Source organism: Cylas formicarius, unplaced genomic scaffold, assembly GCF_029955315.1.
Source record: "Cylas formicarius isolate icCylForm1 unplaced genomic scaffold, icCylForm1.1 PGA_scaffold_9__14_contigs__length_23061073, whole genome shotgun sequence".
NCBI lineage: Eukaryota > Metazoa > Arthropoda > Insecta > Coleoptera > Brentidae > Cylas > Cylas formicarius.
The window spans coordinates 2,464,098-2,488,572 of record NW_026844365.1 but is presented as its reverse complement, the minus strand read 5'-3'; the positions used below and the strand labels follow the sequence as shown (position 1 = coordinate 2,488,572).

The 24,475-nt window shown below is 47.7% G+C and overlaps 3 protein-coding genes across 5 annotated transcripts; 1 reads left to right on the top strand and 2 right to left on the bottom strand.

Annotated features, from left to right (window-relative positions):
- Positions 1-1,767: 1,767 nt before the first annotated feature.
- LOC132707939 (transmembrane protein 120 homolog) lies at positions 1,768-3,380 on the bottom strand. The gene is made up of 6 exons (XM_060679986.1): positions 3,174-3,380; positions 2,998-3,116; positions 2,778-2,948; positions 2,398-2,708; positions 1,971-2,344; positions 1,768-1,915 (listed from the first exon to the last, which is right to left on the bottom strand). Exons 1-6 carry the CDS (start codon positions 3,228-3,230, stop codon positions 1,874-1,876), a joined length of 1,074 nt encoding a protein of 357 aa, XP_060535969.1. The 5' UTR covers positions 3,231-3,380; the 3' UTR covers positions 1,768-1,873.
- A 150-nt stretch (positions 3,381-3,530) lies between these two features.
- On the top strand, positions 3,531-15,025 carry LOC132707934 (dual oxidase). Of its 2 annotated transcripts, none has more exons than XM_060679980.1 (8): positions 3,531-4,108; positions 4,634-4,717; positions 5,754-6,308; positions 6,360-6,526; positions 6,934-8,079; positions 9,788-10,805; positions 12,214-12,588; positions 13,809-15,025. In XM_060679980.1, the coding sequence occupies exons 1-8, from the start codon at positions 3,979-3,981 to the stop codon at positions 14,897-14,899; spliced, it is 4,566 nt and encodes a 1,521-aa protein (XP_060535963.1). In that variant the 5' UTR covers positions 3,531-3,978; the 3' UTR covers positions 14,900-15,025. The 2 variants fall into 2 exon arrangements, with proteins under 2 accessions (XP_060535963.1, XP_060535964.1); XM_060679981.1 differs by lacking the exon at positions 3,531-4,108 and adding an exon at positions 4,239-4,333 and having other exon boundaries at positions 13,809-15,024.
- On the bottom strand, positions 14,972-24,379 carry LOC132707935 (inositol polyphosphate-4-phosphatase type I A). Of its 2 annotated transcripts, XM_060679982.1 has the most exons (9): positions 24,123-24,379; positions 23,872-23,937; positions 23,247-23,621; positions 22,721-23,190; positions 18,773-18,975; positions 17,533-18,718; positions 16,056-16,280; positions 15,268-16,004; positions 14,972-15,214 (listed from the first exon to the last, which is right to left on the bottom strand). In XM_060679982.1, exons 1-9 carry the CDS (start codon positions 24,238-24,240, stop codon positions 15,082-15,084), a joined length of 3,513 nt encoding a protein of 1,170 aa, XP_060535965.1. In that variant the 5' UTR covers positions 24,241-24,379; the 3' UTR covers positions 14,972-15,081. The 2 variants fall into 2 exon arrangements, with proteins under 2 accessions (XP_060535965.1, XP_060535966.1); XM_060679983.1 differs by lacking the exon at positions 23,872-23,937.
- Between the last annotated feature and the right edge of the window lie 96 nt (positions 24,380-24,475).

Below are 24,475 nucleotides of genomic sequence, written 5' to 3'. Positions count from 1 at the left end.
CCAAAGAGTAAAATGACTTACAACTCTTGAAGGAAAATGCCAGCATTGCGTTACCACCAACCAAGACGGGGGGAACCTCGTTTACTGGCCTCCCACTGACTGTAACCAAATGCAGCATCAAACCCGCCAAAATCCACCGGCACTCGCACCAATGGAAAATACTCAAAGGGCGGAAAACCAAAGAAAATCCCAACCCCATTAAACAAAAATATGAAGAAAAAAAACAAGTAACCCCTATGTTCCACCTATCATAAGGGAGTGAACTATAGCGCACACCAAGCTGAAAAATGCTGACGGCATTGAATACAAAAGAGCTACCCAAAAAAAAAAGAAAAGGGTGTTCCCTAAAAGGACACTGACACCAACCTTCCAACATCTCTCACCTAAAGGGGCGGAGGCAAGCCGCAGTAGTGATACCCAGTTATTTTATGCACATTTATGAACATAAACCGAACTAATCGCCCCCCAACGTTTGCCCTTCCTAAAGGGATTTGGTGATGAGGAATTTGACAGCACCTGCCATAAAAGGGCCTGTATATGAACAAAGGTGTAATCTCTAGAACCTAAAGCTATGACTAAAACTAATTGAAAAGGATCTTCAAGCATTCTGAAGAAAGAGAAAATACCATACACCACCATTAATGAAAACCCTAAAATATCACCACAATAGTATAGAGATGATGTGATCAGAGTTCGCGCTAAGATCAAACCTAATCTCCACTCTAAATGCGATGTTAGAAGCAACAGAAGTAATGCAACTGAGGCTCTACATTACAACTCCACATGAAGGACTACAGGAACCGCAGCGATCGTATTCTTCCTAAATTAAGAAGTAGTGCAATAGCAAGCTCTATTTCGCGCTAGAGCCCACCAAAACTCTACAACCCTACTTCGCCCCAAATCGCAGAGCGGAACTCCGCAGTTTAATAGCTTTCATGTAGCCAATGACAAATTGATCCCGTTACAATTGCCTTAGGAGGAATTTTTATGTCTTTAACCTTGTCAATTAGTTCGAATAAATTTTTGAAGCATATCTAGGTTTAAAGGCAATGTTATATTCTAAAATTTTAATTAATCTTGTTGAAAATTTAACTGATGGTGCTGTTACGAAAGAAACTTCTTTGTCATTAAAAAGTGATGAATCGGAATCCTATGAACGACAACAAATTACCGAACGAACAATATATACAACTATATCTGTTATCTTCTTGTAACGACGTAACCGTACGTATATAGAACGTAGCGTATTGACGTCACCATCCCCGTGGGATTCCGTGGGGTAAACAATCCGGCGGCGTGGAGACTTTAAGCCGACACAGCCTGCGGGGGAGTTTTAATCCGGTAATTCCGGTTTCGGTCCGGGTACGTAAATCGGATCTGCGACGAGATAGTCTCGTCCCAAAGATCGATATGCAGCTTCCGAGGAGATTGTACGTGACCGAACGTCCACCTAAAGCATTTGCGTGTCATTTAGCAACAAACGGACGTCCGTAAGATTGTCTTTTAAATTAACTCGCCTCACATTCACATCGCGCCATCTATCGGCGACCGGCCGGGCTTGATCAAAGTTTCGCCGATTGGCCGCTAGATGTCGCAGCTGCACTTTTCGTTGAGAATCTATCACTTTCGCTCTCTGGTCAAATGTCAGGGCAAAAAAAAATGTACCGCTCCCTAATTTATAGCGTTCTGGGGCCACTAAATTATCTAGTTAAACGACTTTGCGTTGATTTTGGTGGTTTGATTGGGGCAGCGTTCAAACAAAGATACTTTTGGTAACTTTTGAGATTTTATTGAATTTTTTGTTTCCGTACGCGTACAATATCCGATAGGAATTCGAGTTCTAACCTAAAAAATACGATTCGCTTCGCCACCATCAGTTGTCCTTTCGCGATTCGAAGTCTATGCTGTCCTCGCTCTGCGGCAAAGAAAAGCGACGAAATTAAATGCGAAACGGAGCGTGACGAACGAACCTCTCGATTGAGCAGCTGGCTGCTCAGTCGCTGGCTCATGATCCGGTACTGCAGCTTAACCTCCTCCTGAAATTTGGACGGGATCACCATGATCGTGGTGGCGGTGTTGCCGAGGAACAAAAAGAAGAACATGAAGCAGAGCACGGGCACATGCCAAGTGGCGGTCGGGTGCATGCTCAGGTTGTACAGGCTGTACGCGTTGTACAGCTGGAAAACGTAGCCGCCGAAGAGGAAGGGGTAGAGAAAACTCAGGCCGCGCCACATCCACGAGTGGAACCCTTCAATGGTGATGTCCATGTTGTGGCGCTCGCCTAGGGCCTTGAGCCGGTACAAAACGCCCCGTTGATAGCGGAACTGGAGATACTGGACTAGACCTGAGCCACCGTTTTTGTATGGGGCCCGTTTTAGATCGAGGGTGCCAACTTACTGATGTAGATATTGAACAGTACGAATTGGTTGCGGAACATGAGCCACGTCTCGTTGTCGGGCCAGATCAATAAAACGCCAGCGGCTACGGTGGACGCGAAATGGTGGAACCTCCACCATCCCTTGATCCGCGACCCGTTCAGCTTTAATATGCTCTCCCGAATTGTCAAAGTGCAGTAGTACCAGACCAGGAGGAAAATGTAGCTGAGTTCGAGCGCTCGAAAACGCACGAAGTAATTTAAAATGGCCATCGCGAATCCGATCATGCTCAAAATCAGCTTGAACTTTTCATATTCGTCCTTATACTTGAACCTACCAAACGAAAACCATGTTTTTATAATCAAACAACAAACGGGAGTGTCAAAGGTTATCATCACTTACTTATCTTCCTTATTCAAGATGGAGACGTTCACATTACCCAAGATAATTTTCAGATAGGTGCCGTTTTCTTTGGGCAGCGTCTGCTCGATCGCGTACAATTGGGCCTTGCGTTTCATGATATTGGTCCGTAACTCTTTCACGCGCCCTTCGTTCTCCTTGCCTTTCGCTATACTAAAAATCGGGTTTACTTACCTGGCGGTCTGTGCGAAATCAAACTTACTCCTTTAACGCCTTGGTTATAACTCCTATTCGATATCTTTGGTGCTTGATGTGATCGATGCATTTTTTTTGGTAACCGGACAGCTCAGACAGGTATTGAAGGTAAGCCCTGTTCGCCACCTATCGACGAAACGTCGCTAAAGCAAGACGAAACGTAGGGGCCTTAACGAAACTAACCTCCAACTCTTTAAAGTCGGCGTTCAATTCGTCCCACTCGTCGAAGACTTCGCTCATCTTGCGGAAATGCTCCGAAATTGGTTATATTACATTTCTCGCCCGACGGCCAGCAGTATTGCCAAAAAAAAATTAACAAACGCGTTTTCTTCTTGCGTGTTTTTCTGACCGTCCACCCCGACCGTACGAGATTAAAATCGGCTTCGTGAGCGCTATCTGTCGCATCCGTCATTAAATTGTTTTCGAGCGCACTATCTGTCGCCGAGTGGCTCGACGAAACGCTCGAACTTTAAATCCCGTTGTCGCTCGGACTTCCTGCCGCCAGAGGGCGCTGCGGCGATTTGGCGTGATTATCATCGTGTACAAGCAATTAAAGTTAATTATCGGCAATCCTCGACGGGTTTGAAACGAGCACAAGGGCAGCCTCTATCGAAGACCGTGCGTCCGATGGTTTCTAGAGAACGGAGTCCCATGTGGTGTCTCCTTTTAACGGCAAACTTTGATTTAAAACTGGCCCTCGGGTGGCCCGGCCGTCATCTCCGGTGCGGAATTTTCGGCCGAACGGAGTTCCCAGAAACCGTGCCGAGAAACAAAAAAGACGGCATTGCAAATCCTCGAGATGGTGGGAGACGCACGTACGCGCACTTTCTCTTCCACGACGGGCTCATTGTCAGTGTCTTTGAAAAATCCGAATCGGGTAAATCTGACCCGTCTCGTCGGCCCGCCGTCGACCATGCGTTTGGTTTTTTTCGATTCGTTTTTGTTTCGCGCCGGCTCCTAAGCCGCCCACGAACCGTTTTCGTTTGTTATGTTATCGTTGTCTCGGCCGTCCGCGGGTTATGAGCGGCTGAGTGCCGGGAACCGCGATATGAGACGTCTCCGGGTCGTCGTCGCCCTCGCGACGATCTGCGTCAACGTCCTCGAGTGCGTTAATACAGGTCAGTAGCTCGCGAAAACGGGTTATGGCGACGACCATATGTTTTTCGCGCGATCGCTGCTCCTGTTTGGTTCCGTTTATCTTCGTTTTTTTTTTTGTCGCCAAGGTCGTCCCTTTTAATTGTTTTCTTAAAGTCGGGACGTCCGTTGGCCAGCGGGTTGTCGGCGGCGTTGCCGCTCCTAACCGCGCTTCCGGAAAAGTTGCATCGCGGCAACGCCGCATTCTGGTAATTTAATTTAATGCCGCAAAAAAAAAACGTTTCGATTTACGAGCGACGTTCCGATTGGCGTTTTGACGGGCATCGATCAAAACCGCATAAATATATTTTTTTTTTCCGCGTTTTTATTGCAATTTTATGCGCGTGACTGCGTCGAAGCGTCTTTGGGGACTCGGGCTACGTCATCGCCGATTCGAAAACCCGCTTCCCGCTAATTTATTCACGCGGATGTGGGTCGATCGTTTATCACTCGCGAGCGACTTAATCGGATCACGGATCTCGCGTTAATCTGGCCGAATCCTGTTGCAGAGTCAGCGGCGTACGCGGGGGTGGAGAAGCAGCGCTACGACGGTTGGTTCAACAACCTCGCGCATCCCGAATGGGGCTCGGTGGGTGAGTATGGGTAATATTTCGCGTCGCTTTAGCTTCGGGACGAGCGACGACGACTTCTTCGTATTTAGGTTGCCGCATACTTTAAAAACTTTAAAACCCGTTAAACGCGCCACCGCTGCCACTATTCCTAGACGAATCTTAAAGAAAACGAAAAACTATTTGGCCATTTTGTCTCCTTGCGCGTCGCGAGGCAACGAACGACCCTCGCCACAGACCACCAAAACAGATAGCTATTCATTTCATTCATTTGTTTATGGTTCATTTCATTCACTTCCGAGATTAACACTGACAATGTCAAAATTATACGTCAAAGGATGGCAAAAAAAAACGGAAAATTTCATAACGTACATGCGAATGGAAACGGGCTTTCTTTTAGGGACTATTTGAACGGGTACTTATTTGATACGACGAAAGTTTGTCAATAAATTTATATAAAGATTGTATTAAACAAATATAATTATGAAAACGATCATTATAAAAACTAAATTTTATTTTTTTCCTTCGTATTTCCACTATTTAACTAATCGTAATGAAAAGTATGGAATATTGAAATTATTTTTATAAGACATAATGTATAATAATGTATTAGGAAATATAGATTGCAAAAAATTCAAAACAGCTGTTGCAGGTTCATTTTCGGCTTGCGTAAATTTGATAGGATTTCCAATAAAATCCATTTATCAATGTAATTATAACTTCCTATTTAGTTTTCAATTTAAACATTTAAGAGGTTAGGTGGAGTAGTTTTTGCTAGACTTCGCCTCTTCTCTACTGTATATTTGTATATAACAATATACAACAATAAAAGCATTTTACTATTATTATTATTATTCTTATTATTATTATTATTATTATTATTATTATTATTAGAATCATGTATTTAAATAATTAAAAAAATTATAGATGCATCTTAGTTTTGGAAACCCGGCGTATATAGTTATATCACGCGCGGAGCGAACATACAATCAGAGATCAAAGACACATCAACCGTCATATATTTTAACTACGTAAACGTAACAAAGACGGCTTTCCTTAGACAGCCACCTGGTGCGGAGGGCGCCGCCCGCTTACGCCGACGGCGTCTACACGCTGTCGGGGCAAGACCGGCCGAGCCCCCGCAAACTGAGCCGCCTGTTCATGAAGGGGGTCGACGGGCTCGGGTCCCTCACCAACCGGACCGCCCTGCTCGCGTTCTTCGGACAACTGGTGACCTCCGAGGTTGTGATGGCGAGCGAGAGCGGTTGCCCGATCGAGATGCACCACATCGAGGTGGAAAAGTGCGACGAGATGTACGACGACGAGTGCAAAGGCGACAAGCACATCCCCTTTCACCGCGCCGTCTACGACAGGAAGACGGGGCAGAGTCCCAACAGTCCCCGCGAGCAAGTCAATCAGGTGACCAGCTGGATCGACGCCAGTTTCGTGTACAGTACTAGCGAGCCGTGGCTGAACGCGATGCGTTCCTTCGTCAACGGCTCGCTGCTTGCCGACCCTACGGGGAAGATGCCCGTGCGGAACTACAAGAAGGTGCCGCTGTTCAACAACCCGGTGCCGCACACCATGAAGACGCCTAGCACCGAGAGGCTGTTCCGTGAGTATACCGCCCCTCCGTGCTCCGCCCGTTAAAAAACGAGTCGTTTAGTGTTAGGTGATCCGCGCACCAACCAGAACCCCGCCCTCCTCACCCTCGGCGTGCTCTTCTTCCGCTGGCACAACGTGGTGGCCGCGCGCGTCCAAAAGGCCAACCCCACGTGGTCCGACGAGGACGTGTTCCAGAAGGCGCGGCGCATCGTCATCGCGACGCTACAGGTACGACCGCGACGCCCAAATAGCACACGATATCCCCAGTATATCCGGTCAATGTCCCATTTAAGTCGCATGTCCCGAGGTACGCGCTTTATGTATGGTCTGTTCATAGATATAAGAAAATGGTCATTAACATACAATGCAACAAGATTATTACCGAAGGAAAAAAACGCGTGCATCTTAAATATTGCTGTTCCGGCGATGATTTCGCATACTATATAGATGGCGTCTCCTATGAAACATACTACGGATATACGTATCGGGTATACTGCGGACGTTCCAATTAGTAACATCGTATATGCTTCTTAGCTGAAACGGTATATCCCTAGGATATACACTATGTCCCGTCAGACGTCCCGAGGACGTTTTACGGATGTCCTTGTGCTATTCTTGTGCTTGTGCTTTCGCAGAACGTCATCGCGTACGAGTACCTGCCCGCGTTCCTCGGCGAGAACCTGCCCCAGTACCGCGGGTACCGTCGCGACGTCCACCCGGGCGTCACGCACGTGTTCCAGAGCGCCGCGTTCCGGTTCGGCCACTCGCTGATCCCGCCCGGCCTCTACCGTCGCGACGCCCGCTGCAATTTCAAGAAGACCCCGATGGGATACCCGGCCCTGCGACTCTGCTCCACCTGGTGGGACTCGAACGACGTCCTGGCCAGCGACTCGTTGGAGGAGCTGCTCATGGGCATGGCGTCGCAGCTCGCGGAACGCGAGGACTCGGTCCTGTGCTCGGACGTGCGCGACAAACTCTTCGGCCCGATGGAGTTCTCGAGGCGGGACCTGGGCGCGTTGAACATCATGCGGGGTCGCGACAACGGCCTGCCCGACTACAACACGGCCAGGGCGCACTACGGCCTGGCGCGCGTCGCCAACTTTCCCGACATCAACCCGAAACTGTTCGGAAACAGGCCGGAGCTGCTGCGCACGCTCGTCGCCGCGTACGCTAACGACATCGACAACGTCGACGTCTACGTGGGCGGCATGCTGGAGAGCTACGGCGGACCCGGGGAATTGTTCCGGGCCGTCATCAAGGAGCAGTTCGAGCGTATCCGCGACTCGGACCGCTTCTGGTTCGAGAACGAGGCGAACGACGTCTTCACCGCGGCGGAGATCAGCGACCTGAAGAAGATCACGCTCTGGGACGTGATCGTCAACAGCACCAACGTCGACCCGAACGCGATCCAGAGGAACGTCTTCTTCTGGTTATCGGGCGATCCGTGTCCCCAACCAGCGCAGCTCAACGTCTCGCTGATGGAGCCGTGCAAGATTATCGGCGGCCACGATTATTTCGAGAACAACGAGCTGGTGTACATCTACGCGTGCGTGTTCCTCGGCTTCGTGCCGATCATGTGCGCCGGCGCGGGCTACGGCGTCGTCAAGCTGCAGAACCGCCGCCGGCGCCGCCTCAAGATGAAGCAGGAAGCGCTCAAGAATAAAAACTGCAAGCTGACCGTCGACGGCATGGTGGTGCACGAGTGGCTCCACGCCAACTACAAGAGGGTCGTCAAGGTCAAGTTCGGGCCGGACGCCGCCATCAACATCGTCGGCCGCAAGGTGGGCCCCGCCCCCGTCGCCTTATCGACACCCGTTTAGTCCAAAGTCACTACACAGAGAGATTTTTTTTTAATAACAAACGCTACGTTTTGTTTGGACAAAATTGATTAGTTTTTTTCCTTTAATTGTTTTAACTAAAATATTTAAATCAATAATTCACAACATCGTGGGCCGCAAGGTGGGCCCCGCCCCCGTCGCCTTATCGACACCCGTTTAGTCCAAAGTCACTACACAGAGAGATTTTTTTTTATAACAAACGCTACGTTTTGTTTGGACAAAATTGATTAGTTTTTTTTCTTTAATTGTTTTAATTAAAATATTTAAATCAATAATTCACAACATCGTCGGCCGCAAGGTGGGCCCCGCCCCCGTCGCCTTATCGACAACCGTTTAGTCCAAAATCACTACACAGAGAGATTTTCTTTTAATAACAAACGCTACGTTTTGTTTGGACAAAATTGATTAGTTTTTTTTCTTTAATTGTTTTAATTAAAATATTTAAATCAATAATTCACAACATCGTCGGCCGCAAGGTGGGCCCCGCCCCCGTCGCCTTATCGACACCCGTTTAGTCCAAAGTCACTACACAGAGAGATTTTTTTTTAATAACAAACGCTACGTTTTGTTTGGACAAAATTGATTAGTTTTTTTCCTTTAATTGTTTTAACTAAAATATTTAAATCAATAATTCACAACATCGTGGGCCGCAAGGTGGGCCCCGCCCCCGTCGCCTTATCGACACCCGTTTAGTCCAAAGTCACTACACAGAGAGATTTTTTTTTATAACAAACGCTACGTTTTGTTTGGACAAAATTGATTAGTTTTTTTTCTTTAATTGTTTTAATTAAAATATTTAAATCAATAATTCACAACATCGTCGGCCGCAAGGTGGGCCCCGCCCCCGTCGCCTTATCGACAACCGTTTAGTCCAAAGTCACTACACAGAGAGATTTTCTTTTAATAACAAACGCTACGTTTTGTTTGGACAAAATTGATTAGTTTTTTTTCTTAAATTGTTTTAATTAAAATATTTAAATCAATAATTCACAACATCGTCGGCCGCAAGGTGGGCCCCGCCCCCGTCGCCTTATCGACACCCGTTTAGTCCAAAGTCACTACACAGAGAGATTTTTTTTTATAACAAACGCTACGTTTTGTTTGGACAAAATTGATTAGTTTTTTTCCTTTAATTGTTTTAACTAAAATATTTAAATCAATAATTCACAACATCGTCGGCCATAAGGTGGGCCCCGCCCCCGTCACATTATCTGACACCCGCTTACTCCAAAGTCATTATACAGAGAGGTTTTTTTAACAAACTTTACGTATTTTTTATCCTAGAATTGATATCCGAATGAAAATATAGGGTGCACCATTTGAAAATCTTGAGATTTTGTTAATTGAATTCGCCGAAACGGCACCACCTATTTGGGACACCCTGTGTAGAGTCTCCTTAGTCTGTGGTTAAATTTTCGTCGTAATACCTGAATCAGTAGCGTCACAACACAATTTTATATGGGGCAATCAAAATATAAAAAAAAACACACATAACCTCAATTTCTACCTAAACTATGCAAAATTCGAATAGGAATTTCTTAAGAAAGTGACCTTTATTTTAACCAAGGATTCCAAAAATATCGGCATATACAGGGCGTTTGTATCGTACGCTGGTAATATTTCTGAGACTTCTGACCAGTCTTATTCTCAGGGTGAGACGCTGCGGTCCGTCAACCTGAAAAACTGCGAGCAGGTGGTTGTGGACGAGTCCCTCGACGTCAGCAGCGCGAAGAAGCCGACGGCGCTGATCCGCGTGCCGCGCGACCACGACCTAGTGCTCGAGTTCGACACCGTCGCCGGCAAGAAAAAGTTCCTGGGCAAGCTGGAGACGTTCCTCGCGTCGAACAAGAAGGGCCTGCGGCTCACGCAGGTGGCGCGCGAGCTAATGCTTGCCAAGGCGGAAACTAAGGAGCGCAGGGAGAAGAAGCTGGAGCACTTCTTCAGGGAGGCTTATGCGCTGACGTTCGGGCTGCGGCCCGGCGAGCGGCGCAGGCGCAGCGACGACACCGCCGACGGCGAGGTCGTCACCGTGATGCGCACGTCGCTGACGAAGGCGGAGTTCGCGAGCGCGCTCGGCATGAAAACGGACGCGGTGTTCGTCAAGAAGATGTTCAACGTGGTGGACAAGGACGGCGACGGCCGCATCTCGTTCCAGGAGTTCCTCGACACGGTGGTGCTGTTCTCGCGCGGCAAGACCGAGGACAAGCTGCGCATCGTGTTCGACATGTGCGACAACGACCGCAACGGCGTCATCGACAAGGAGGAGTTCTCGGAGATGCTGCGCTCGCTGGTGGAGATCGCGCGTACCACGAGCCTCTCCGACGACCACGTGACGGAGCTGATCGACGGCATGTTCGAGGACGCGGGGCTCCGTCACAAGGACTACCTCACCTACCAGGACTTTAAGGAGATGATGCGCGAGTACAAGGGCGACTTCGTCGCGATCGGTCTCGACTGCAAGGGCGCCAAGCAAAACTTCCTCGACACGTCGACGAACGTCGCGCGCATGACCAGCTTCCACATCGAGCCGAGCGTCGACGCGGAAAAATCGTGGCTTCGCCTCAGGTGGGACGCGCTCACCACCTTCCTCGAGGAGAACCGCCAGAACATATTCTACCTGTTCATCTTTTACGTCGCCACGATAGCCCTGTTCGTCGAGCGGTTCATACGTGAGTCGAATTTTAAGGTCCGGTACATGTGAACTAGCCAGACGGGTATACGTAGTAGTTCAAATGTACACGAACCCGTAAAAAAGCAACTTGCACGGACTTGATTCTGGTTGTTGTAGTTTCAACGTTAAAAACTGACAGGCCCGACAAGGCTGCGAAACGTTAAACTATGAGTCATCACATCAAGGTTGCGTAACATTCTTAATATCACATTTGAGGGAAAGAAGATAAAAAAAGCACATTTCAATTCTTTATATTATTTTATTGTTACACACACAGTCAGGTAGAAATAGAAGGATCACAGGAAGTGTTTTTAGCTCGTGTTCATTCAATAGTGCGAGTTGTAATAAGATTCGTCTCATTCTATGGCTTTTATTGTTCGGACCAGAGCAAGAGTTTACTAACATTATAGCACAAAAAGATAGCAGAGGAACATATTCGTCATTCATTTCATCGCCTTGTTGTAGGGGTCGCATATACAAAAATAGTAGTATACTTGGACCAGAAATATAGTGCTTTTACGACCCCGTGATCAACTTTGTCTACTATTTATTACTCCAAAACCACAGCTCCTTATAGAACACCTTGCCGAGCAGACCCTTACCCGTAACCACTCCAGGAATTTATTGATCTATACTAACAAGCGGGTTATGAGTATGTTTTCTTGAAACATGTACATAAAATAATTAGTTCAAAGTAACGAGTTATTATATTTCATTACATTTCTACATAGTATCACTATTAATAAACAAAATATTAAATATAATGATAATAAAGTCACCTCGATAAATATTTTCTTCTTTTACTATTCGTTTTTCATTGTTAGACCAATTTTGTACTGATATTTTAGCTACATCTTGCCGAATTGCGTTTGTATTACTATCACTAAATTACGAAATTCCTTGAGAAACCCATTAGCATTCGACGTCTAATTGTTTTGAACGGAAAACCATTTTTTTCAAAACAATACCCAACGACTCTTCGGCACAACTAATATTTAAGTCTGTCAGTACTTTTTACGCTAGGGTTAAAACACTGTACCAGCATCTTCTCTCGACTATCCCATTTGCAACAATTTTTCTGACATCGGATCTTTGTTCATATCACTTATTGCTGCTCCTACTTCCCCTTCTGAATTTCTTATAAAATTGTCAAGCTCTGTCCCACTTAATGCAGAATAAACATCTGTCGGGACGGGTTTTACCAGATAAAGCAAAACTATTAGCCAAGATGGCCCTGTTAAGATTAAAAAATAAACAGTTGTAGCCTTAGATAAAGCAATTTTTGTGAAAATGGCAATAAGCAGTTATACCAACGTTATTCGACCGCAGTTTCAACGTTCAATTTTAGCACGCGGTTTGAGGTTAACATCATTTTCATCGTCTTTTTATGCCGCATTCCTGCGTAGACTACTCGTTCATGGCGGAGCACACCGACCTGCGCCACATCATGGGCGTCGGCATAGCGATCACGCGGGGATCCGCGGCCTCGCTCTCCTTCTCCTACAGCATCCTGCTGCTCACGATGTGCAGGAACCTGATCACGAAACTCAAAGAGTTCTCGGTGCAGCAATACGTGCCGCTCGACGCGCATATCCAGTTCCACAAGATCGCCGCCTGCACCGCCCTTTTCTTCTCGATGCTCCACACCGTCGGCCATATCGTCAACTTTTACCACGTGTCCACCCAGCCGGTCGAGAACCTCAAGTGTCTGACCAACGAGATCCGGTTCCCGTCCGATTACAAGCCGGGCATCACGTTTTGGCTGTTCCAGACCGTCACAGGTACCAACTAACGATTTTATCCTTTTTTATAAAACGATATTTCGCAAAATTGTTTACTAAATTTTATAGGAGCAGTGGGTACTGTGACAAAACAGTACTTAGTCATTATACAGTAGTTTTATGAGAAGTATGGTATATAATGTAAGGATAATCAAATAAAACAATGTAGTGAAGCAGAACGGTGGTAACTACTGCCTTCGAATTTTCCTCCGTTCTAGTACCGGGCGATGCGACGTCGGCGGCCATTTTTCCGTTTTACTCGAAAATTCGCCATGCAACGAAGTAAGCGTCCGATATTACAAGCTATCGAGTTGAAATTTGGTAGGAATGTAGTATGAAGTATTTTTTAAAAAAATTCGATGATTTATTTTCGAGATCGGAGACGACAACCCAAAAATATAGTCGTTCCAAAAATGTACAGGGTGTCGCGGTTGCGAGCAAAAAATTTCGACTGTCGCACAGGGATCACGAAATACGGGCTAGAAAGTGACGCGACAGGTCTCGGGTTCAAACCCGACTGCTGGTCGTTTCTTTTTTGAACTTTTACTTGATGAAAATCCATTTAACGAAACAAATAAGTGCTAAAAGTTCAGATTTTCACGAAATTATATATTTTTACATGACAATTGTTTCGACAACACCGTGTCTTTATCAAATGTAATATTTTCAAACTACCTCCAACTATATATACCGAAAAATGACAATAAAACCTTAATTAGTGTTGTTTGAATTTGAGTTTAATAATGGAGAGGCATTTAAATCTAATTGATCGTTAAGAGCGTTAAAAAAATAGTCTAGATTCTAACACTTAAACTTAACGAATGTTGATATTTTACATACAGCCACAAAAAGTAGAAAATTAAATTTATTGGAATTAGATTTAAATAACTCTCCATTATTAAACATAAATTCTCACAACATTAGTTGAAGTTTTAATGGGGTAGTTTGTAAATAATACATTTGATAAAAGCGCGGTGTTGTCGAAAAAATATATATAATTTCGTGAAAATCCGAACTTTTAGTTCTTATTTATTTAATTTCTTTTTTCTTTATATCGTGACCGCTTAAATTTGGTAAATTATTATAACTGAAATTTTGCAAGGTCAAAAAGTTTTCAGTTCACCATATATGTCGACGGATATCGAGTGTTCGGCCTCGGAGCACTTTTATTACAGTTTGCAGGCGAAACGAGGTTATGCTAAAAGTGTTCCCTTCCGCAGGTCTGACCGGGGTGCTGCTGTTCGTCGTCATGTGCGTGATAATCGTGTTCGCCCACCCCACCGTGCGCAAAAAGGCCTACAAGTTCTTCTGGTTCACGCACAGCCTCTACGTGGCGCTGTACGCGCTGTGCCTAGTGCACGGCCTCGCCCGGCTGACGGGGGCGCCGCGCTTCTGGATGTTCTTCGTCGGGCCGGGCGCGGTCTTCATCTTGGACAAGGTGGTGAGCATGAGGACGCGCTACATCCCGCTGGACGTGCTCGAGACGGAGCTGCTGCCCTCCGACGTCATCAAGATCAAGTTCTACAGGCCGCCGAACCTCAAGTACCTGTCGGGGCAGTGGGTGCGGCTCGCGTGCACCGCCTTCAGGGACCGCGAGTTCCACTCGTTCACGCTGACGTCCGCGCCCCACGAGAACTTCCTGTCGTGCCACATCAAGGCCCAGGGCCCGTGGACGTGGAAGTTGCGCAACTACTTCGACCCGTGCAACTACAACCCCGACGACCGGCCCAAGATCCTGCTGGAGGGCCCGTTCGGAGGCGGCAACCAGGACTGGTACAAGTTCGAGATCGCGGTCATGGTCGGGGGCGGCATCGGCGTCACGCCCTACGCCTCCATACTCAACGACCTCGTGTTCGGCACGTCGACCAACCGGTACTCGGGGGTCGCGTGCAAGAAGGTGTACTTCTTGTGGATCTGCCCGTCGCACAAGCACTTCGAGTGGTTCATCGACGTGCTGCGCGACGTCGAGAAAAAGGACGTGACCGACGTGCTCGAGATCCACATCTTCATCACGCAGTTCTTCCACAAGTTCGACCTGCGCACGACGATGCTCTACATCTGCGAGAACCACTTCCAGCGCCTGGCCAAGACGTCCATCTTTACCGGTCTGAAGGCGGTCAACCACTTCGGCCGGCCCGACATGACCTCGTTCCTCAAGTTCGTGCAGAAGAGGCACAGCTACGTCAGCAAGATCGGCGTGTTCAGCTGCGGCCCGCGGCCGCTGACCAAGAGCATCATGTCCGCCTGCGACGAGGTCAACACCGGCCGCAGGCTGCCCTACTTCGTGCACCACTTCGAGAACTTTGGCTGATTGTGATTTTTTACTTAACTCCCAATAAAGTATTTTTTTACGCGACGATCGTTTAGAAAGGAAAACACCTCCCGCAATAAAACCTCTTTATTTTCGTACAAACTAAACACGTAATGCCGCTAAGTATACCCGGACTATCGTTGGCACCGTCGGAAGAACTCGGCGGACGCGTCGCCGCCCCCCTACGTCTGCGCCGAGCCGTAGGTGCCGGGGGGCGGCTTGTACGCCCTCGGGAACGCGAGCAGCTGCAGCGAGTTGAACGCGTACTTCTTCACGCCGACGTTCTTCACGGTATTCTCGCGTCTGCAGCCCTCGCTACGTCGCGAAACGTCAGAGTAGTTCGAACGTACCGGACCGCGGTTACTCACCTCCGCATGCAGTCGAGCGCCCTCTGAAACTCGTGCTCCGCCAGATGGTACTCGTCCGCTAAGATGCGGCACTGCTCGAGCGTCACCGACATCCCCGTCCTGTCTTTGGCGCTCTTGCAGCTGGTGAACCGCATCCCCTTCATCAGACGTGCGATCTGGGCGGATAACCTCAGCACTTCGACGTTCTTCGGTTTGCCCGAGCGCACCTCGTTCCGGAGGTCGTCGACGAGGGCGGACAACGACCTCGCCTGGCCCGTCGACTCGCACCGATCGATCTTGCGGTACCGCAGGTAGTACTCGTACAGGCGGTCGAAGTTGTCTACGTTGGACCGCTCCTGGGGCTTGGTCGCGCCCACGCTTTCCGCGATGCTCGCCATTTCGTTGATGCCGACGTTGAAGAAGACGGGCGTGACGTGAAAGTTGACGGTCTGCCGCGACGGCACCAGCGAGTACAGGCCGTCGGGCACCGGCAGCACCACGCTCAGCGAGTTCCGCGATCCGGACACCTTGGGCGTAGGGTGGGGCTCCGTCGGGCAACGCGCCAACACGAACAGCACCGTGCGCAGGTCTTCGACGGCCACCGACATGTCGCCCCACATGTCGATCTCGTTGCCGTGGTAGCTCAGCAGGCCCTCGAAGTGGGCCAGAGGTCCGAGCTGCGTCAGGGTGTTGACGAAGGCGGGGTCGGGCTTGTGGCACCACAGGCGCGTCATCAAACCCGCCACGAGAGCGGTGAGCTGCGGCACGAGACGTCGCGAGACCTCGTCGACGCGGAACGCGTTACTTACCGCTTGGGAGAAGCATACGTCGCGCCGGTACCGTACGTTGCACGCCCGCTGCGCCGACTTGGGGTCCTCCTGGACCCGGAACGCCGAGTGGGTGAGCCGGGCGGTCTTCAGCAGCCCGTCCATCGCCTGTCGCAGTTTGCGCATGCTCGGGCGCAGCTCCGCCGCCCAGTCGCTGATCTTGGTCAGGTCGAGGCCGTCGGTGAACTTGTTGCCGTTGCGGACCACCTAGGTGCGTAACAGTGGGCTCCGGAATAACAATTGGTGTTCGAGATATAACGTGTTATTCCGAAAAATGCAGCAAGTGTCTGGTATATATATATATATATATATATATATATATATATATATATATATATATATATATATATATATATATATATATATATATATATATATATATATATATATATATATATATATATATATATATATATATATATATATATATATATATATATATATATATATATATATATATATATATATATATATATATATATATATATATATATATATATATATATATATATTCTCACGTATTGATTCACGGATGGAAAAATGTGATGACACTATATTCCGGGATATCATCCGTTCGCTCGTTGAACTCCGACTGGAATCCTGCAAATCCTGCATCCGACTGGAATCCTGCAGACGTTTCGCCAAAATCTCACTTGGCATCTTCAATGCTCGCGCTCCGAGTGTTCGAAGTGTTTTCGGAGCGCGAGCATTGAAGATGCCAAGTGAGATTTTGGCGAAACGTCTGCAGGATTTGCAGGATTCCAGTCGGAGTTCAACGAGCGAACGGATGATATCCCGGAATATAGTGTCATCATATATATATATATATATATATATATATATATATATATATATATATATATATATATATATATATATATATAACTAGGTGCAATCCGGCATCGCCAAATATTTTTTTAAAAATTTCGAAAATTTTTTTTCTTTTTCTTTCATTTTGCGCTGCATAAAAAAATGCATATCCCGAAAACTATTAAACCGATCAGCAAAATTCTAATGAAAATTGTTTTTTTCTATAATAAATTATTAACCGTGAGTCAAAATTCGTAAAAAATATTATTAATCGGTTCGAACAGTGTCATAGGCTACATCGAGAGCTACAATTTTCAAAAAAATCCATATGAAAATTATATATAACAATAATTTTATATTACAGAACACATATGCGCAGGAAAATAAAAGCAGTGCCTTCAATTTCGCTATGTAGAGTTTCCACCGAATCTATTTAGTTTTCGTTTCAAACAAGGAAGAGGTTAAGCGGAGTTGCTTTCGCCAGACCTCGCCTCTTCTCTACCGTATATTTGTATATAACAATATACAACGATAAAGGCCATTTATTATTATTATTATTATTATTATTATAAACTTCTGAGCGACAGCGTACATCACGAACTCTCGTTTACTTAGATTATGATTCGGGGCGGGGCGACCCGAAACTCACCTTGTGTTTGGCCGAGGGCTGTTCCGTAATCACCCGCCTCTTGGCGACGGGATGCTGCTTGAGTCGGACGGCGGGGCTGCCGCAGCGGCCGCACAAGAACTTGACCTTGCTCACCAGACACATGACGCTCGCCTCGATGTTGAGCTGCGTGATGTCCCAGGGCTCCGGCTCGTCGGTGGGCTTGTAGTAGTTGGCCGACGGCGAATTGCACATGGCGTTGGTGTCCAAGAAGGGCCGCGCACCAGCGTCGGCCACCTCCCCATTCGCGTCGTCCGCGTCGTCCGCGTCCGGGAACAGGACGAAGTCCCGTTCGTCCGGAGTGGCCATGTCCGAGCACAGGGTCCTCAGGCCGTCGCTGGTGTCCAGCAGGCTCTCGCGTTCGTCCGGCGCCGCGCGCCACAACTCGTCGACGCTCTTCGACGCGCACGGCGTCGCGAAGTCCTCCAGCTCGGGACTCTTGAGGTCGAGCGAGGTCAGCTGCTGCGTGATCCGCTTAAACGGCGAGAGCGCGAGGCCGGGCCGGCCGTCGAGGCCGAGGTCCTCGACCACCCCCGAGTCGTCGGCGGGCGGCGCCAGCTTGTGCTCCTCGACGAAGGCGAGCGCCTCCTCCACGAGGCCCGGGTCCCACAGGCTGAGCAGGATGCGCGACTTGCTGACCATGTCGTCGCAGATCGGCAGCATCCCCGCCGTCCGCTTGTCCCGCGCGAGCCTCATCAGGCACTTCATCGCCTCGACGACCTCCTTGCGCAGCTGCTTGATCGCCTGGATCGCGTCGTTGGCCATCGAGATCTTGGCGGCGACCTGGTGACGCGCCGGCGACTCCTTCAGCTGCCTCACCAATCGGATGAGGCCGCCGTTCTTGGAGCGGTGCGAGTGCGCGGCGAACGCGCCCACCGTCACCCAATCGTAGAAGCCGCCCTTGTTCAACGTATCGTTGTGCACCCACATGCGCTGCAGGTGCAGGTTGATCGGCACGAACTCGAGGCTGCGGTCGTTTTTGCGCGAACTCTTCTTGAAGAGGGCGCCCGAGTGCGCGCGCAGGTTCTCGCGCGCCTGCGAGTACAGCCGCAGCAGGTGCAGGTGGCGGTCGAGCAGCTCCACCTGTCGCGAGTGCCACGGCTCGCGCAGCTCGCCCATCCCCGCCACCTCCTGCAGCAGCTCCTTCTCCTGCCGGATCCACACGTCGCTGCTCGCGATAGGGAATTACAACGGTGCCGTGCACGCGTCCGCCCATACTTACAGCAACTGGTGGGGGAACGCGAAACACAGCCGGCTCTCCGCCATGTACTCGTGGACGCAGATGTCGCCGCCCAGGCCGGAATGGAAGCGATAAGTTTGGAGGTGGGGCGCCGCGAACAGCAGTTTCAGCTCCGCCTGGTTCGGCAAGCGCATCTTAACCCCGAGACGGGGCGGTAACGACTGCGACCTCCTGTGCGACCACACCTGAAACCGATCGCCAAAACTCGAAACCTGCGCCTCGTTTTTTAAAATTACGTCGTTTCATCTAACTTATCCGAAATTTGCACGTTCGTAAAAAAGTAAGTCGCGGTCTAAACGACGCCCGGTTATTAAAATTCTCCTCGAATCGAACGTGAATATGTTCTTTTTTCGAAAAATAATATGTTTCCCTTAATAGTGATACGGAATACTCAGGAGAGTTCTTAGAAACCATCTAAGACCTGGCGTTCTAAATAAAAAAAAATAGAATCTGTTAAATCGGGATGCCGCTAACATCATTGTTACTACATCTCTCTGCATACAAATTCTGCATCCAACATAATATCAGGTATGGTATGTTCATAGATATAAGAAAGTGAGCAATTGCTTTGGAATGGGATTATCCAAGGGCGGTCATTAACATACAATGCAACAAGATTATTACCTAAAGTTTCGGAATTTAAATTGAGGTAAAATTGTGGTCCGTAATAAGAAATAATTTTACACCTACCTGTGTTTAATATTCTTTGGAGGAGCGATGCTGACATTTTCTCGAGTGTAGATGAAAATGATCAAGATATAATACGGCGTAAAATTTACCAGTTATACGACGAACAAAGCGTGCCTACATTAGATATCTTAATTAGCAGGCTCGAAAAAGATGAAACCGGTGTTAAATGTGGCAGAACTACCTTATGGAAGTGTATTCAACACATGGGTTTTAGATTTTAAAAAATGACAAAAGGCAAATTTTAATGGAATCTTTTAGAATTCGGAAACCTACCACCAGGTGCCATAGTTAAAATGGCCGAAAAAGGTAGCATGACCAATAATCTTTTTATTGATTTCTAAGGCATCTATATCGTTACAAAGGTCCAGTTGCTAGTTTTTGATGGAGCTGCTAGTCACCTAGACATTTCCATGACCGAGGTCGAGGACGAGTTGCCATTTGCCATGCCATCTAACACCACGCCTTTAGATAAAGCGGTTGAATATCACTGGAACCAAGAAGTTCTCAGGTTTTGGGAGGCACATCCAGATCGTCGTTTGAACGAATCTCGTTTTGGCAAAATTCTGTCTAAAGTTTGGCCCAGATGCATGACCCAAGAGAACACCTGTCAAGACTGATAATACGATCTCAGATAAGACACGGACACAAGAAGAAAGTGAAGATCTTAATAAGTCTTTTAAGGAACTTCTTCTTACATCGGAACTGTACAAATTGAAAGAAAATAAGAGTTTAAAAAGAAAATTCCTAAATTGCAAGGCACAGCTGGCAACCAAAGACCTGTTTTTGTTAAGAAAGCGCCCGGAAAATGATGCCGAAAAACCAAGTCTTGGTATTGCTTTGTGTGTAACAAATGGGAACAATTAGATATACGAAGCTGTGTGTCAAGTAGCACTTGGTGCCACGAAGTCTGCATTGGCTTCACAAAAGACGACATGGACGAGTATATCTGCGTACGTTCTGATTAGATTTTTTTTTCTTTTATAGAGTGTAATTTGCGTTATTTTGTTGATTTTTGTAGTACGAAAAAATATGTTTTATGCAAACTTGGCATTTAGTGTTTATATAAAAAATAACTAAATGTACATTACCTATTTTAGCCTTGTTTTAGGTGGGCCTTCATAACGGGCCCCAATTTTTTTTGTGGGCTTTATTAACCGAATGTTCGGATAAGAAAGTCCGTGCATTTAATTTTTTTTGTAACCCCCGTAGGTTTCGAGATGGGCCCCTCTTAAACGGGCCGCAATGTACGACAAGCGCCTCGGGGACGTTTTCACAAAAACAAACGACGCGATGGTCCGTCCGACATCTGGTGCGCGGACAGTAGTCGGTCAGTCGCGATTCAACCATGTGCCGCACGGGAGTCGCGTTGCTCGTCTGCGCGATTTTAACGGTCGAGGTATAGTACGGCCAAAACTATAGTGCATTTATTGCTTTGACGTTTTTAGTATTTTACGGCACCTTAACCGCAGACCTTCTCAGGATCGTTTTATTTTCCATTATGTAGGTCTTGTATTTGAAATGTAAATCGACAGTTTTAGTACTTGATGAAGCATTGATGCTGCCTGGTATTTTCGAATAAGTAGGAGCGTTTATTTTAACATCTTAAGAGTTTAATCTAAATTGTAATATGTTCGTATATTTTACGGAAGTCTTTGACTGTGACCCTTCTGGTACATTCTACATTCTACAATTAAACATATTTTGAAGGTTCCCGTTATTTAACATATAGCAATAAAAATGAAGGCACCTCCAAGGAGCCCCGACTTAACTCCCCTAGATTTTTTATTATAGGGCGCACTTAAAGATTTAATTTACAAACGCAAACCGTCAACTGACGAAAAATTTAAATGTCGGATAAGAAATGGAATCGGATATTTAAATGGGACCGAATTATTGAACAATTGTTACAATCATTATTATCCTTTGTAAGCTATTTCTTTTTTATTGATCGTTTGTTAATAAAATACTCACCAACGTTATCGCATAATGGCATTGGCAAGATTAATGCCGACTACGAAATGGCAAATCATAGTGGCTGCAATTTATCACTTGTTTTGTTTAAACGCCGTCATAGCCACCTTAACCTAACCTAAGGGTGTTCTATAAGCGGCCGCGGTTTTGCAGTAATAAATAGTAGGCAAAGTTAATCGCGGTTGTAAAACAACTATATTTCTGGTCGAAGTATACTACTATTTTTGTGTTTACGACCTCAAAAACTGTATAGACTATCACTAACGAGTCGCTATATTATATGTTCCTCTACTACCTTTTTGTGCTATAATTACAGTAAACTTGTATATAAATAATGACACTACGTAGAAATGCAAGGAAAGAATTGCTAGGCGAAAAAGATTGAGAACATACTTAGTTGTTAGTGTAGGTAGAGAAATGATGACGGGTGAGGGGCTGCGGTTTTGGAGTAATAAACAGTAGGTAAAGTTAATCGCGGGGTCGGTTGTGAAAGCACTATATTTCTGGTCCAAGTATAAGAGCGTCGGCGCACTCGTGCGCGGGTGTTAATCGGATTGGTTTTAGCGCTGCGACGCGAAGCGGGGCACGGGCTCGGACCTCGTCGCCGTCGTCGCCGAAATGCTCGACGACGTGCGCTATTACGTGTGGGACGCGTGGGAGGCACTCAAGGAGCTGCTGCCGCGCGACGCCCGCCGCCTCCTCGAACGCAACACTTCCCGAGTGAGCGAGATCGTGACGTACGCGCGCGAGCAGCTACTCAGAGCGTACCGAGGCGTCGGGGACTCTTTCAACGCGACGATGGCGGACCTGGCGAGCTTCGTTAAAAGGAAGAAGACGTCAAAGAAAAAAATACGCGTGAAATAAAACATAACCTAACCGAGAGCCGTTGCAAATGGCGGACGAGAAACAGCTGAAATTAATGTCGTTTGATGTAAAATACTGTTTTGTATATTCGTTATTTAAAGTGATCGAGGTGCGGTGCCTATGAACTTGGAAAATGGTGTTCGTCTTATGCGGATGGATATGGATTTGTGATACACGTAGATTAACACGATTTCCGGATATCATTTATTTAGAAGTTGTTCCACTGTTTGAATATGTTAATTCATTCATCCAGTCTCTTTTAAGTAAGGCGCCCTTTCTTATTATAAAGAAAAGTCACCATTTACCGAGAAACTGGCCGAACGATCCTGGAGGTCGCGGCCAATAGAAATAAAAGAAGAAGAACATAACCAAAAACTGGTTGTTTACTTTTACACCCGGTCGCACCTGTGGGTTGGGATGGGCGTTCGGGACCCGCGACGGCGTGTGTTCCGTGCTGCTGCCCCTGTCTTCCGCCTCCGGCGACCACGAGCTGACCGTCAGGAAACCGACGGTCGCGTTTTGCCGCGACACCAGCGGTATCCTCAGCCTGGACGAATCCTGCACGGCGCTGAGTAGGACGCAAGACGAGCCCAGCGGCACGGCGGTGTGCGACACCCGCTCCCGCACGTCGTAGACGGTGAAGCGGACGCGGGTGTCGCCCGCGAGCCCGTCCGACGACCGAAAACTCACGGTGCTCAGGAACTGCGGGTTGCTGCTCCTGTCGACGATTTCCGTGCGTCCGTACTGCACCCACGTCTTTTGCGGCGCCATGAAGACGTCGACCAGCAACGTGGGGTTCGGCGGCCGGCCGTGGCCGTCGCAGAGGAGGTTGTCGCACGCGAGCGAGATTTCGTACAGGGGCACCTCGGTGACGTCTGCGAACCGACGTTTTTCGGACAAAAATGTAGAAGAGCCGGGGATTTCGACTAACCGAACGCGTGGTTATGCTGAAGCCGCCACGTGTGCAGGTCGACGCTCGGCTTGTGGCAGCGTCGGCGCTCCAGGCATTGGCGGAGCGCGTTGAGCTCCGCCCGCACCCCTTCGTAACTCGCGCCGCGGATGGCGTCCATCCAGCTGGAGCGCTCCGCACCCGACGTGGAGGCGAGCGCCTGACACAGGCCGCCGTCAAACACTAAGTAGAAGGGGTAGTGGCCGTCGGCGGCGAGGGGCGAAGACGCCGTGGGAGCGTCGAGACGGACCTGGCACTGCTCGAGCACGATCACGCCCAACGGTTCCGACCAGGGGTCCCCGCTCTTGAAGTAGAAGAGCAGGTTGCCGCGGAGGCGGCACCATCGCTCCAGGTTTACTGCGAAACCACTCTTATTGGACGATCGACAAGAGACGAAAAACACAAAAACAACTGTCCGTTAGAGTGCCGCCCCCATGGTGTTAATAAGCCGGTGGGATGTTAGCGTAAAGCGGTTATGGTGATCGATTTGGTTAGTGATTTACCCCTCGAGAGTGGGCAGCGGAACATCGCGAAACGTACGTTCCGTTGCCCCGCGGGGAGGGGGTCGAATGACGTGGTTAATAGCGGTGCCAGTTGGTCTTAGTACCTTTATTAATTCCACCGACACAGCTCAGATTTCGGAGCCTTTTTTCCTTGTTGCTTTTTTTCCCTCCTGTAATACAACGATTAGAGAACAAAAAAAAAATGTCGGAAATCAGTCGACGTGAATTTAAAGGGTTACACCATGCCGTGACCGTTGAGACAGTAGACTTCCATCAATGTAAACAAAAACCATATATATTTACACCGGACCGGATATTTACACTTGACCTGCAAAGAGAGCGCGCGGCGACTTACTTTCGGATTTACGAAAAAAACCCTCCTGCCTCTCGCGGATGTAAAGTATGCCCTCCTTTTCAAACTTGGTCGACGGCTGAGTGGCCAACGCGACCAACTCTTGCTTGTTGAAGCGCATTTTAATCGCGTTCTACGAAAATTGTAGGGAATGGCACTTTTGCTCCCGGTCTATGCCGATTTTGATCATTCTATCGCGGTATTATCGAAGCACATCACATTTCGAAATTTGAGTGGGCACGACCGGCCTTATGTCAACGTCGACGGCCGCGACCCAAATATTTACCAAATAGAGATGGGCTGATCTAGGATGAATCGATGAGAACCACAGTTTAAAAAAAACTTTTTTATTTAAG